Genomic DNA, 15,901 nt, shown 5'->3' on the forward strand with positions numbered 1-15,901 from the left:
AGTGTAACAGCCATACTATGTAATAACTGTTTACATGCCATCAAGTGCATAAGCATTTGGTTGCTTACATGACAGAGCTTTTCTTTTGCAGTCATTGGTCTCAATTTTTCCATTACATTTTCTCATTTTCTTTTCTAGCTTTACTCACAGACAAACCTCCAAAGCCATTGTTCCCCATGGAGAACCAACCAACTGTTATAGATGTCCAGCTGGGTAAGTCCCCTTCTGGGAATAATGGATTCTAAACTTCCACTTTGGTAGCAGATGGGAAAAATTGAAAGTGGTAAGAAAAGTTTAGTGGTACTGTTACTACATGCAAATCAATTTGCAGCTTCTCATTTATAACTGTAGAATTTACTGCCATGGCAATTTAAGGGAATGAACATCAGGGGATGACAGTACTACTTGGTTACATCGGGTATTAAATATAAAGCACTGCTGCTTTTTTTAATATGTGATTGACAGAGTAATATATGTCTACGTTGGTGCTGTATTGATCAGTTGCTGTTCACCCCATCTAAGACAAATATTCTCATAAAAAAAGTGCTGATTCCTTTAAAACTTAATGTAAGACAGTGCAATTTCAGGTTCTGCTGAATGCCTACCAGAAAGGGCTTTTGACTAAAATGCTTGTATGCTTTTCTCACTCCTGTTATATATTCTTCTGTGAATGCACATCTCTGAATCTCAGATGGCAGCATGTATTTTTCTCTTGTGCTGAGAAATTCTAATGTTAGAGAGTTCTGCTAACTTTTGGGAGCTGTGGGGCATCTTGGTTCTGAAAGAACTGCTCTGCTTTGATGTTCCAGAGGGTTTTTTTTCAGTGACTCGAAAATAGATTTCTAATTTTGAGAGGCAGAATTGGAGTTGCTGTTGAGGACTGTGGTGCCATGAGATTAAATTACAAGAGATGTGTTGCAGATGTGGATTATTCACTCTGCTGAAGCTGTGGCATTTTCCTCCTCCTTTAGCTTGACTCTCTTCTTCCTTTTATACCAAAGCTGTCTAGGATTCAGTGGTGGGAAGGTGTTTAAAGGCAAGCAGGGTCAGTATGAAACATTTTTAAGTGGGTTGGTAACATTGTGGTAAAGCTGTTTATTTGTTTTTGTGAAACTCTCCAGGGTCCTACTTGAGCTGAGTAGAAAGGCACGTCGTTGTTCTTAAACCAGGTGCCTAAAAATTACAGTGAAGCACTTAAGATGCTATGAAGTATTTAAAAATGAGGCTTGAATTCTTGAATGTGGTTGTTGAATTGTGGTGAGAATATGAATCATCTGAGACTTTAGCTAATCTTAAAGATTAGCTGTCTCTCATATACCTGAATTGACTCAGGAGTCTGTAAGGGCTTGCACAAAGGAAGACGTCAGTGGATTTGGGAAGCAGCCAGTGCCAGATGAATTCTGCAGACAGGCACATATGTGCATATGCAGGTTCCCTTCCACAGGACTTGCATGTTTGTAGCTGAGCAGAAATTGGCCCTAAAGGGGGAGAACACAAAATGGGTCTGAAGCCATAGTCAAAAGTCCACCAGAATTCACAGCAAAACATAGCCATTGAAGTTTGAATCAGCCCAAGAGGCTGAATTCATTCTCCTGGTCCAGCTTCTTAAAAGTCAACTTTCTAATTATTTCCTTTGGGAGCAACCTGTCCCTGCATACATCTGTGTAATAAAGGTACTGAAAGAGTACATGTCTTTGTTTCCTGCATTTTTATTCCATCTTCATTTTCTCTTCCAAGTTCCCCTGTTCCATCAGGACTCTGTTGTTTTTGCACTTGAATTTCTTCTTTTTTTCTGCACGAAAACATTTTGTTCTGATTGATTAAAAAGAGGTTTGATTAAAAAAAAATGAAAACAAACAAACTCCCTCCTCTCCTTGGAGATACAGCTCAGTAATAGGATTTTGGAATATCTCTGGAGGGAAATATAAATCTTGCATCTTTCTATGCTGGAATGTAATCCATTAGTTGTTCCCTAAGATCAGGGAATTTACATATGGTGCTTTTTTCCTGGCATGTTAATGGGTTTGGTTATTGCCACTAAATCATATTCATATTATGTGTAAAAGATTAATGCTTATGAAATAACCTGAACTTATTTCTTTAACATACAATTAAGTTCATTGATTTCCCTCTTGCTTTTAAATGGCAAATAGATAGAGCTAAAAAATTCTCAGGGAGCACCTTCATCTTGTGGAGGCCACCTGCAGCTTTGGGCTGGGTGGCTGTGCTGACCTCTGCAATATGCTGCAGACCCTCACTATGTACTAGAGCTTTGCAGGAAAGCAAATCATTTGGTTGCAGAGAAGTAATGGAGGAGAAAGTTGTATATGTAAGGTAATCTGCTGGAACACTTTTTTGAAATCCTGTTAAACTCCTAGGAGTTTTGAACAAGTGATATTCTTTGGTATTTTATTAGAAAACAAAGCAAAGTTTCTGTGTTTTACAGGGCCCATGGAATCAAATCACCCAATATGCCTGCTTTTTCAGTGGTTGTTCAAGTATGAGAGTACCATTAAACTACAAAAGAAACAGAGATTAATACATCTACTTGTTCTGCAGAGATTATTTTAGATTTCTATTGGAAAACTAATCTTTAAAAAAATAGCTGTCTTTGCTCTATAAGCAGAGAAGATTAATAATTATTTACTGTCTTTATCCTTAATGATTAGGACAATGCAATGCATCTTCCTAGAACTCTAGGCAGTGGCCTAACTATTTAGCAGCTTATTTGACCTGATTGCAGACTTCAGCATTCACCCTTTGGCTTTCAGCTTTTATAAGAAGCTTCAAATGAAATAGGTACGCAGAGTTCTTATTGACAGTGGATAAAAGGGTTCCTTCAGGCTTCAAACATGGCCCAGAGCCTGCCTTGTTCCTCTCTAAGGAGCATGGATGTATTTTTTGCTTTTTCTGTTTTCATTTGGAATGGGACAGAGATCAAAACCAACCGTGTCAAGGTTAGAGAGAAGCAGAAACTGGAATTTGCTTCTTTCTTGTTTTCTGTATTTGTTTGTGCTGGAGAAACAGAGCCAGAGAGAGGCGGGTTGACAGCAGGACAAAAGAGCATCCCAGAGGACTACAGAAATAGTCCAAAACAATTTCACTGTGTCAGATGCTTTACCGAGTCAGATAATCACTTCATCTCTGGGCCGACCTAGAAAATAATGACAGAATTTTTTTTTTATTGCTCATTTGCTGCTGCTTTTTCATAAAAACAAAACTAAAAAAATCCTTTCTATTTTCTTTTTTAGTTCTTTGCATAGGGGTCAGCACAGTAATAGTTCTTGATTGCATACTATGCAGCACATTTAATATTATTATATCTTGGTTTTAACAGATAGTGTTTAGTCGTACTATATAGTATATGTTTTTGGAAATATATGACATGAATAATATCATGTCCTTTCCCTCCAAAAAATATCCCTGAGTTGTCTTCATGACATAAAAATAAAATTTGGTAGTATGAGCCAAAATACACGTAGGTCTTTTGCCCAGGAGATGGTGTGGCTTTAGCATAAGGACCTTAAGATTGCATTTGAAGAGTTTTGTGCCGTAGCTCTGTACCTCTATAAACTGTTTGTAAAATGTGACTGTCTTCCATGTAAAGCTCTGAATGTGAACTTATTAAAGCTTATGTGTGATTCAAAGTAGTTGTTTGAAGATCTCTTTTTTTTTTTTAGAGCAGGAACTTGCTGTTGCTTTGATTGACCATATAAACCTAAGCGTGTATATGGATTGTTCATTCCAACCCCCTGAGTTTAGGGAACTCCACATGTGATTTAGAAAAGGAAAGATCAAAACCCCAGTCAGAATTCTTGAGGCTGTGGTGCAGTAAGTTTTAAAGATCTATTACCTATTTTCACATACAGCTGTTCTGACAGTAAGTGGAGCATGCTGTGCCTTAAGTCTTAAGATGACATGTTGGTACATCACTCTGATTTCTTAAATATATTTTTAGAATTATTTTCCAGCTACCTTTGTTCACTCTTGGTGCTTTGAGAACATGGAAAGAAAGATAACTTAACCTTTGTGTTTTGATTAGATGATTACAGAGGTAGGTTTCTTCTATGAACTGTTCCTTTGCGCATTTCTGGTAGCACCAAGGAGCCAAAAATCTGACGTACGTAGATGGCTGTGAGTTATTGCAGTGCCAGCTCTCAGCTGGTATAAAAGCAGCATGGCAGGGGCATAAGCGTTTGCAGAAGAAAGGAAACACAGTTGTGGTCTGCTGATCCTTGGCTGGGCAAGGATCTGTAAGGATCTTGTAGGAGCTGTATCTAGCTAATCTATGTATAAGCAGCTCCCAGAGTCATCTAGCTTGCACCATGGCTGCTATTTTACACTTGTGTGTTCTACAGAGTATCAAAAAAGCTCAAAATACACTATCAAAATAGAAGCTAAATCTGTCTGTTAATTCTGTACCATCTATTACAGTAACTGCAATGTTAAGTTAGTCTTTTCTTTATGAATGATTTAGTTGAGACTGGAATGAATGTTTGCATGTTTGTGTCTATATTAATGGACTGTATCGTTTATGTATCATTTGCTTTTCAGCTATGTACCAATTTTGTTTTCAGGCATTTACTTAAGAAATGTAGCAGGAGTCTTAGAAAACAAAACAAGAAACATCTATGTTAATTTATTTACTGAGCAGGGAAAATGTCAAGGGGTTTATCTCGCTTTTGTCATGGTAGTTTCTCTGCTTCTAAAGATGCTGAGGAAAGAAAACACATAGTTTATGAGGATTTTTCTAATAGCTGACCTGTTCAGAAAGGTTTTGTTTCTAGAAGGTTTAGCAGCACAATTCTTTGAGACTAGTTATTAAGCAGATCAATAGAGCTACTGTAAAACAAGTGCAAGGGAATATACAAAATTACATCTGCAGACAGGTATGGGAATAGAATAAAAATAGTAAATTAAAAAAAGGTCCTTTTTGTTTGAAGCCCTGACTGGAAGGAGTCAATTGGGAAATGAAAAACCATGCATTTGCTGACATTTTTAAGGTACTACATTCGCTGTCCACAGTCTTAATGTTCATGGAGACCCCACTTCTCTTCTTAAAAATAAATAATAACGATTAAAAAAAAAAATCTGCAAGATCTTTCGGAGACATCAATTTCATATCAAGCCTGTCTATTCAAGACAATCCAGCAGTGTCTGTCATTACTGATTTGCTGTTTAAATCCTGCTTTCTTCATATTTAAAGGTACAGGTATCTGATTAGTTGAATCGGGCGGTCATCTTGGACTAAGAAACAAAATAGAAAATTTGAACTGTAAAGTAATTCAAAGAGCAAGTGATTTGAAAGTGATCTTGGGAAGGAATTCCCATTAGTGTGTTGGCAGTGTGAAAAGAGCAGTGGTGCTCTTCCGTGGTCAGGCCTCTGAATGTGTTGTGCATGTGTCTGTTGATTTGCTCTTTCATTAAATGACCACATATGACAACTACTCAGGAATGTAGCAGGTACGTATGAAAAACGGGTATCTTAGATGTTGGTAGCTACCTACTACCCTTCTGCCTTTTTTTTTCCTCAGCTCCTACCAGGCATTCTCTAGACTAGGGCTTAGCAGGGTCTTTCAGATGGAGATCTGGGTTTCTGTGAACTGGGCCAAATACAGAGTTTTGAATCTCTCTGGGGGCAGCAGCCTTCTCTCCCTGTGCTGCTCCTATTCCCTGTGCTCAGCTGGGGCAGCGCAGAAGAGACAAACCTTGAAGAATCAGAGGTGACCTGACCCATATGGGCCCTGAGTGAGCAAAGAGGCTGAACTGGGGAGAAAGATGAAGCTGAGACCAAGAAGGGATGCCTGAGGAGGATAAAATTAAAGCTTTGAGGGCAAGGAGGAGACAGGGCTGCAGACTTTTTAAAATATTTTTTTTTCTCCTGCTTTTTCTGCTGAGATTTGGATCTCTTGTCACTCTGCGTGAAATATGGTGGCAGCCCAAATACACATTTGCAAGGAGTTCTGAGAGCCCAGTGGGAGTGAGGTGTGGGCACAGAAGTGTGCTGGGCTTCTGCCGCTGATGCCCGAGTCCCCACAGAACATTTTCAGACTGACTGTTCGAAAGCTTATAGCCTGATTAGACTCTGGAAGAGTTTCCTGGGAATGTCTTGTGTAGAGACTATTGGCCATCAGATTGGACGTCCCTTCTCTTAGGGTGAAAAGAAGGGGGACAGAAAGAAGGAAATATCTTCTCCCTGGCCTCCCTGCCCCCCCCCCCCGCCCTTCTCTTCACCCTTTTCTGGGAGAATGCCTGTCTTCCAAAATTAAAAAGCTCTAATTAAGATAATTAACTAATATCTCAGCTTTGATTTCACCTAACAGATCAATCAGTACAACGTCATAAGCATATGAAACCGGAGCCTTATAAAGAACAGCCTTGGTAGGAGATGACATTACTTATATGTACTGTATTTCTTCTGGCTGGGAAATACAATAACAATCAGCAATACTATTTTTTATCTCTTGAATCCAACTTTTCAAGATACAACTCCTTTTCCTGTCAGAATAGTCTGTGAATATTATTAAAAGTAATAGCACTATAAGTGGAGTAGTGGTTTATGGTGCCCCATCCAAGTGGTTAAATCATGCACTGAGTGCCTTACAGAGAAGACACTGAAAGTTCTCCATAGAGATTCAGTTGTTTTTTCCTTGTGCAAGGCCTGAGTGTGGGGCAGGTGACAGTCTTGCCCCAAGTCATATCCTATTGCCTTATTCCGTCTGGGTGGAATAACCCCTACCCTCATACAGGGGATCTAGGTCTGTGTGCTCTGAATGGCAGAGCAGAGGGAAGGTGGGACTAAAGGCAGAGAAAGCATGTGGTTAGTGTCCCCTCCACCCCATCACCAGCAAAAATTTCATCTCCATTCCCAGTTCTCCCCATGCTGTACCTTCATCTCACAGCCATGTCCCCCATGTGCTGTTGCTGTCTGGAGGACCAAGCTGGTGCCCTCACTGTTGTCTCCTCCACACCTTCTTCCAGCCATCCAGGGCTCTCCACTGCACCCACCTCCTCCCACAGATAAGCTACAGTCTTGGGGAGGAATGGCTGGAGAGCTGCCCAGGGGAAAGGGATCTGGGGGTGCTGGTTGACAGCTGGCTGAATATGAGCCAGCAGTGTGCCCAGGTGGCCAAGAAGGCCAACAGCATCCTGGCCTGTATCAGCAATAGTGTGGCCAGCAGGAGTATGGAAGTGATTGTGCCCCTGTACTCAGCACTGGTGAGGCCACACCTTGAATCCTGTGTTCAGTTTTGGGCCCCTCACTACAAGAAGGATGTTGAGGTGTTGGAGAGAAGGGCAATGAAGCTGGTGAGGGATCTGGAGCACAAGCCTTATGAGGAGCAGCTGAGGGAACTGGAGTTGTTCAGTTTGGAGGAGGCTGAGGGGAGACCTTATCACTCTCTACAACTACCTGAAAGGGGGTTGTGGCAACGAGGGTGTTGGTCTCTTCTCCCAAGTAACTAGTGATAGGACGAGAGGAAATGGCCTCAAGTTGCGCCAGGGGAGGTTTAGATTGGGTATTAGGAAAAATTTCTCACTGAGAGGGTGGTCAGGCATTGGCACAGGCTGCCCAGGGAGGTGGTGGAGTCACCATCTCTGGAAGTGTTCAAAAAACCTGTGGATGTGGCGCTTCAGGACATGGTTTATGGGACATGGTGTTGCTGGATTAATGGTTGGACTTGATGATCTTGAAGTCCTTTCCAACCTTAGTGATTCTGTGATTCTTCCCACAGGAGAGCAAACCCCACACACTATTCCCCTCCCTCCAAGGGGTGACAGACTCACTGTGTAAATGACCCCAGACTCTGCTGGAAAATCATTTTCTCCCAGCAGTGCAGACTGTAATACCAAAAGCTTCATGTTCCTGCAAAGAAGTACATGAAGGAGCAATTTTCACTAGGAAATGAAGAGAAACTGGGGGTATATTCTTTAGGACGTCGTCTTCTGCAGCACAAGGGATACAACTCTACAGCTATTTCAGCCATACGTGCCTGTATGAAAGGAGGCAGGATTTGCATCTATTACAGTCATTTTGTACTAATCTGCAGGGAATATTAGAGACAAATTGTCTGACATTTAGGTTTAGAAGTAGTTCCCTAAATACCCTAAGTGTATTACCGCTAATGCTTTGATGCTAATTTGGTACGTTGTTAATATCCCTGCTTCTCTCAGGGATAATGTGAAATGCTGTACTTCAGAGGCTTGAGGCTGGGATCTGTTGTTCAAATGGTGTAAATCCACAGTTGTTTTGCCTTTTGTATCCAGATTTATGTCTGTGAAGCAGAGAACAGTTTATTTGCACACTTCTTTCTTCTGTTTTAATGGACTTGGAAAGATAGGGCCAAATTCTGGCTACTGATCCATTGTTTTTACATGCATTGGGATCCATGGGATTGACACGGATATGTCAGAAAGGAAGGTTTGGCACTTTCCAGATTTTTCTTTTGTACTTCTTTAAACTACTTATTGCTTATGTTGATTTCAGTGGTTGTTAGATCAATCTTATATATATACTCTGAGGAAAAAATGACACTGTATTTATAGAAAATATTGATGAATTGATGTCAGACACCGTTTCAGTTAGATTTGAAACAGCAATACTTTAGATAAATCAGTTGTGTTCTTTTTATTACAAGAAAGTAGTAAAGAAAAAACACTCCAGTATGTCCTGGCTTACAGTTGCTCAATGGCATTCATCCAAGGGCATTAGCTAAGTTGTGATGATTGAGGAATGCCTCAAATCATCATGCACCAGTAAAACTTTCTCTGAAAGTGGTGACTCTTGTGGGGGGCTGTCCAGGGCATGCACCTTTAGCACTTCACTGTCATTAACAGATACAACCATCACTTCGAACTGCCACAGACATGCAGCTATGCTGAACTTGGCTAAAAGATCTCTTGTCTGGCTTCTAGATTTACTGCATTTGACTTGTGTCTGAGGAATGGGCACAAGTTTGTTTCTGCAAAAATGAAGTTCAGCCAGTGGGACAGAAAGTAGAAAAGGTGGTCTTAGTGGAGAGCAGGGTATTAGGGCTATTCATAAGAGCTGTGGGTTTTTTGTTCTGCTATAGTTCTCCTGACCTTGGTCAGGAGTCTACCCTCACTTTAAAAGAGGACATAGTACTTCTCTTGTTTCCAGGAATGTTGTGACAATAAAATCACCTGGTATTTGAGAAGTGCTTAGAGAGGGATGAGGAGAACTAGAGGTAGGGAAGGCTTTGACCAGGATTTTTTCCTCAAGGCACCTTGCCTTTTGGGGTCTGAGCCTGCCTGCAAACACAGAGCCATTTGGCTGCACAGTCCACAGGCATATGCTATTGTGTATGGAAAGTCAGGCAATATCAATGTTCCAGAAAAAGAGAACCACAGGGCAAAGTTTGCACTATTTTCTGTGCTTGTTAGAAACACTGTCACTGGAAGGAATTCATGTCCTGCCATTTTACATTCTCTCTACAGTGTTTGTCATATGAATGAGTTATTAGGCTGTGAATGCCTCATCTATTCTGTAAATTACAGGGTAGAAACATTCGGCACTACTATTTTGACCTTTTCAGCATTGTGTGATTTGCTGGGCATGCCATTCCACATCTCTTGTTTACGGTCTCACTAAAATGTAGGGATGGAGCCGAGTAGGCAAACAGTCAAAATATACTGGGCTGCGAAAGGTCAGGGTCATGCATCACAGTGCTGCTGTTCAGTGGGCAGCGAAGATTAAAATCTAGACTAACCGCTCTCATGATTTTTCCTTCTTCACGGAAAAATAGTAGAAAATTGTACTTTGTAATCTGTTCCAAAGGCAACAGTGCAGAAAATTAAGAGTGATGGTATAATTTTTATTTCTTAAAATTTCAGTATCTTAATGTCATGATCTTGGAGGCCATGAAAATCAAAGCTGTCATAGTCCTTTAAAAGAAATGAGATGGAATTCTACTCACCAAATCTTTGCTTCATTTAATCCATGTTTGATAAATGTTGCTCTTAACTTCATCCTCGATACCCTTGCGTTTGTCTCTCTCCTACAGAAACAAATAGCTTGTATTAGGTAATTGAACTTTGACCATTAAAACTAGGTTGATTTACTGTACTCGTGTTAGACACTTCGGTCCAGTGAAGACCAAATGAAAGAGAGTCAAAGCAAGATTTATCTTGAAATTAAGAGATACCTTTATTACCTACTGAAGACACGTTACATGACTTCTTGGTACCCCTAATCAGCTGGAAAGTAAAAATATAAAAAGCAGTAATCTGTGGAAAGGCAGCAGAGGCACACTGTTTTCTACCACGCATTTTTAGTTTAACAAACTAGCGTCACAGTAAACGATGACTGTAACTTTCTAGTACTGAGTATGTTTTTGTTACCTGCTTATACTATACGTTCATTCATTTTAACATGCTTGGCCGTAGTCCCATGAACAAATAAATATGATTAGTCAAGAAAACATCCACCAAGATTTCTTTAGTGCCGAGTCAGGTGTGTAGTTACTTCAGCTCAGAGGAGCATAGGATTAAACACTTAATTCTTTGAGCAGTGATTTATATTGCTCAAATACAAATTTCAGTGATGGTCTTGCACACTGCATTAGTTAAAAGGCATAAGTAAATTTCATTTTGTATCTAGCAGAGTCTAAAATGTAAGTAAATTACATACACCACTGCTATAATCTTGGTGCAGAAGTTTGTGAATGATGCTACATGCTTTACTGGTCAAGTGTTACACAATTCTTTGCAAACTCAAAGTGTTTTCGACATTTATCTGATCAAGCTTGGTGTTTTGAGTTGAGAATTTAAATATGTAAGATGCAGTAATTTCTATTATTTAAAAAAAACATTTGGTGTGTTGTGTGCTTTTTCACTGCTAGCGAGCTGAGTAAGTAATAGCAAATAATGTATTCTGTGACTTTTGTCCCTTTTTATGAAGGGAAGGATTGTACATGTGATTCTTTCCTTGGATACATGCTCTATATGCTTCTGGACTTGACACACTATTTCGAATAATTTGTTGCTAAGCCCTGAATATGCAGGATTTGAAAAGTAAAGCTGTTTTGATTGGGCAGGCTGATCAAATCAAGCTTTCTGTTTCCTGATTACATTACTGTTAACTCTCTTTAATGATTTCCTGATCTGCATTGATGAATTTGAAATCAAATTTATAGGTAACATTCTGCAGCCTGTCATTCAAATTGTTGATATTAATAAACATAGCAAGCGGAAGACGGCTTTGCTGGAACATTTGAGCATTTGCCCCCATGAAGGGAACGCACATAGGGTAGGCAGAGGGTCTCATTTATAAGTTTAGTGGATATTTGTAGTTTCATGTAATCTGAATTCATCTGCCTTTCATGCTTTGCTCACTTTGGAAACTAAGTCGCAGAGACTGCACTGTATGCAATAAGAAATCTGCTTTACTAAGGATCATTGACCAAGTGCTTTTATTTAGGATTGTGGTTTAGCTTTTCTGAATATCATCTGGCAAAGTGAGTAGTATGTAGATATCAAATTGTTATTCACGTTGTGGGTACGTTGCCTCTGAGAAGGGATCTGTTGCATTTGAGCAGTTATTCAGGTGCAGGCAAGTGTACTACTTCTCTCAGTTTCTGAATTTCAAACCCCCAGCACCTCACAGTCCAGTACATCCCTTCGCACCCCTCTCTTTTATGAAACATCTCTTCAGTGAGAAGACTCTTAACCAGACTTGTGATTTCAAACACCTAAATTTTCAGCAAGCATTTGGGGGTTATGAGCCATAGTTTTTCCTGTTTAATAATAATTTAAAAAAAAACAAAACAAAAAAACCCCACAAAAACAAAACAACAACAACAAAAAAAACCAACCCCAAAACAACAACAAAATAACTACACAAACAAAAAAAACCAAACCCAAACAAAAACCCCCAGAAATCCACAGGTGAATTACAGTGTGTAGTGTATAATAACAGGCATGGTTGTCTTAGATTATTTTAGAATAACTATTTAAGAAGAGACAGCAGTAGGTCTTTCTTGGGAATTTGCAAGCATCTTGTTTTCTGTGCTTATTTTGTATCAGGTCCTTGGTTCACACTCTGTGCCAACATTGTGTATGGTGAGGTGTTTTACCAATGTTTCTGCAAAACTGACCTTGCAGGTTCTTATTTTTTTCCTGTGTGATGTAAGGCTCCTCTATAACTAACTTGTAAATACGGGTGTGTATCATTGTCTTGTTTCCTGTTCCACAGTTATTTACCTTACAGTCTCAACCTATCCTGCTGCCAATGCCATCTAAATGATGAAAACTATTTAAAGAGACCTAGCACTCAAGTATCAATAAGCGTGATGTTTCTCCTCCTAAGAAAAGGATGCATGGTCTCATAGTGACACTGTGGTTTTCCTGCTCTGACACTAGCTAAATTTCAGTCTGTGAAGCCCTTGAGCTCCTTGTATTCCTGTTTCTGATGGTATGAATAGGGTATATTTTGTCTAGATCTTTGGGAATTCTGGAAGTGTGTGTGGGGGAGTGTTTGGGGTTTTTTGTTGTTACTGTTTTAATGAAAGCAGGAGAAACTTTTTTAAACTGGTTTTTTTTTTTTTTAAGCAGACAATAATGGATGATTATGAGATCAAAAGTGGGCAACAGAACAGCTGGTATGAGTAAAAAGTTGTATTTTCTTGCTATATCCCTGATTGAAATCACCAGTTTTCAAAGCCGATGCTGACTCTGTTGAATCTAATTTAGTTCCTGCATCAACTCAGTTGAAGTGTAAGTCTAACTAGGAAGGAAAGCAATGTTCTCTAATGTGATCTCTCAGCAGAATGCCATATCTGCAGTGTCAGACACGTGAGTCCCCACAAACACCTGTTTTAATAAACAGCCAATTTGCTAATGCTCAGTTATGCCCACAAATAGCATCTGTTTCTGGCTAGTTGTCTACCTGAATATAGCATCTTGCTTAATCAGTGAAAGTCTCTATTGCATAACTAGTCTGACTCATTTTCCACCCGGAGATGGGAATTACCCTCTCAGCTCTCTACCCTTAATATCCTTCTTGAGGGAATTAGTTGAAAATAGAAAGTCTGCTGGAACAGTCTGCCCTCCCTTCCTAGCAAATAAATCCATCAGGGCTTTGATATGTACATAAAAATAAATACATTTTTAGAGCTGGGTGTTATTAAAATACTACATTGGGTGAATGGTAAATAGTGATGGGTCAGTGTAGCTCCCAGGGCATTCCCACGGTGGATATTGCTTTAATGTTGGCTCCAGAAAAGTGCTCAAACCTTTTTAGTGGGGTTGGGTGCTGGTGAGAGAGAAACAGAAACACCTTCCTGACACCTGGTAGTCAGCACCACCTTGTCAGCTAAGAGGAGCCTGGATAGCTGATCCATGCAAACCTTGCATCACCCATTTCCAGTGTATTAAATAAGTGCCTTGCACTGTTTGCCTATGGGCTTTGAAGAGAGCCTGGCATGTGGGCAACAGTCAAGACTTACCGCGCTCACTGTTCTTCCTCTGGAAAATCTTGTATCTTTAGATTGAAATTCCAGACCTAGTAATAAATACTCTGTAGAAAGGACTATTGCTGTGTGTACAGCCTTACAGCGCCAATAAAGGAGTAAATAAAACTATTACACTATGTAATCTCTAAATAATATCCTGCCTTCTCCTTTGAAGGAAACAGCCTAGTGGGAGAAATAGTGCTGGGAGAGCTAATCCTTTCTTCTTCCTTCCATGCCCCACTACTAACTAGAGATGTAGTAGAAGTGGGTTCAGGTATTAAACTGTTTTATTGCTTTTTCTTATTAAACATTCCTAATGGGGTTACAACTAGAGGCCATTAGACAAGAATAAAGCAACTTCATCTGGCCCTTGCCCGCACATATATTAAGTAATGTAGTGTCTGTTCTGCAGTTACTACAAGTAATAATACATTGATGATACAAACAAGGAGGCAGGAGTGAGGGACTAGAGAGACAAAGCAACAAAATAACAAGATTTTTGCAGTTTTAACCTTTCAGGAGCAGTAAAGTAGCTGACCATCTACCCAATCCAATAACCTGAAACAGCATAATAATATAGCAAGAGAGAAGCAAACCTCTAACCCAGCAAAAGTGGGTGACTTAAACCTTGTCATAAATTTTTGTAAGTCAACATGTGCTGCTTGTTAACAAGATACTATTCCCAAGTATTTCATTCTCCATGGTAATTCTGCCCAGCAGATTGTATTTGATGGTAAGTCCGATCAGTGGAAGCCAATCCAGACTGCTTGTGGTTTGATTTGTGTTTTATAGAAATTGACTTGCCCACAGTGCTAGGAGAACAAAGTGGTTCTGTGGTCCCTGATTAAAGAATGTGATGGAGTTGATTATTCACCACTTATTCTTACATTCTTATCCTTTCAAAAAGAAATATTCATACAGTGCAAACTTTGCCTACTTAGTGAGAGATGAAGCTACCAGACCCTTAAGCCTCTTCTGTAACTGAGCAACCAGCAGTGGTAGATGTTTATGTTTTGAGTCCATAATGCACCGTGACAAGGGAGGTCACTGGATAGAGGTAGGCAAAAATTGAATAAAAACAACTGAAGCCCTGGGAAAAAATTGCCATGTTCTATTTTTATTTTTGAGACATCTGGGCTCACTGGGATTTTCTGAATGTCTCTCACTGAAATTGCATATTAAGTACCTTGAAAGCAAGTGATGCAGCACAGAAGGGAGTTGGCTACTTGCTGTGCACTGAGCAGAGATTTTTTCATTTCATTCATCATTCACAATGTGCTGCAGTACTTCCAGAACTTACTGAACTTATCTAATATAGGGTGGAACAAGACCAAGAGCTCCATTTGCAATGTGTTCTTTGCTATCACTCTACCTCTGAACTGAATGCAATAAGGTGGTTTGTAATTGCTGGTTTTAGTAGCATGGTTAATCCTATAGAATATTGTGTGGCTGTGCACGCTGCTTGTTAGGATAGACAGAATTCAGCTTTTGTGAGTCATGAATTGGGTATCTATAAACCACAAGACTAACTTACATATCAGACTCGATGGTATTTTTGCCTGTTGCTTCATGTAACTGTAGATTGCACGCTACCTGTAAGTACATCATTAGAACTGCACTTTGAAAAATAATATCCAGCTTCTCCATTTCCCACACTATAATACCATAATGCCCATGTTAATGGATTTCTGGCTTTCCAGGCCATCCCATCTCTCACTATCCACACAATAGAGAACAGACTATATAACCATTTACTCGGGGTGGCAGTAGAAAAATGGAGTTGGGTGTTGCTAGCTTACTAATAGTTGACCAGCTGTGGGAGCTAGGGGTGGATGAGCTGATTCCTCAAGACCCTTCCTGGTTCAATATCCATTGTGGTATGATTTAAGAAGCTGGAGATTTTAAAAAGATTGAGACCCACAGTAAAATACCAAGATGTTGACGAACTTGGCAGTGTACATCATCTTCTCTCTCCCTGTTTTCTGTAGACCATTTAATTGCACTTAATATAAATTCCATAATCAAACTATTAAAATGGTTTTCATTTGTCTGCTGCTTAAGTATGCTTCTGATCTTTGCTGTTAGCATGTGTGTCTGGTTGGAGAGTTGTAATTACCTATAGTGCCCAAAATCACTGAAGCTTTTTTTTGATTGTCATCTTTAGGTCCCTTAAATAAATTCCTTATATTCCTTAGGTATCATAATCATGTAACGTGTAGATATGGCTGGAAGCTTTTCAACCTTTGAGCCAGTGGAATTTGGGTGATTTAAGTAATTTTGCATTTGTCTTTTACCAGTGAGTGAGCTAGACCGCAGGAAGTGGCAAGTATAGTTGCTGGTATCACAGGGCTTGGCTTTAGGGACGTGGTGTCTGAGCTTAAAACCTTTCAGATGCTTGGGACTTCCACCATTGCAGTTCCAATCATCCAGAG

The 15,901-nt window shown here is 39.7% G+C and overlaps 1 protein-coding gene across 1 annotated transcript in view; it reads left to right on the forward strand.

Annotated features, from left to right (window-relative positions):
• IL1RAPL2 (interleukin 1 receptor accessory protein like 2) overlaps positions 1-15,901 on the forward strand; it is a gene marked incomplete at its 3' end in the record, with an annotated part of 388,469 nt that overhangs the window by 268,522 nt on the left and 104,046 nt on the right. Inside the window, exon 5 of the mRNA XM_082004281.1 lies at positions 139-213. Within this exon, the coding sequence (XP_081860407.1) occupies positions 139-213 (75 nt within the window). The remainder of the gene's footprint in view (positions 1-138; positions 214-15,901) is intronic.

This window comes from Phaethon aethereus (assembly GCF_964289735.1).
Source record: "Phaethon aethereus genome assembly, chromosome: 10".
Lineage (NCBI taxonomy): Eukaryota > Metazoa > Chordata > Aves > Phaethontiformes > Phaethontidae > Phaethon > Phaethon aethereus.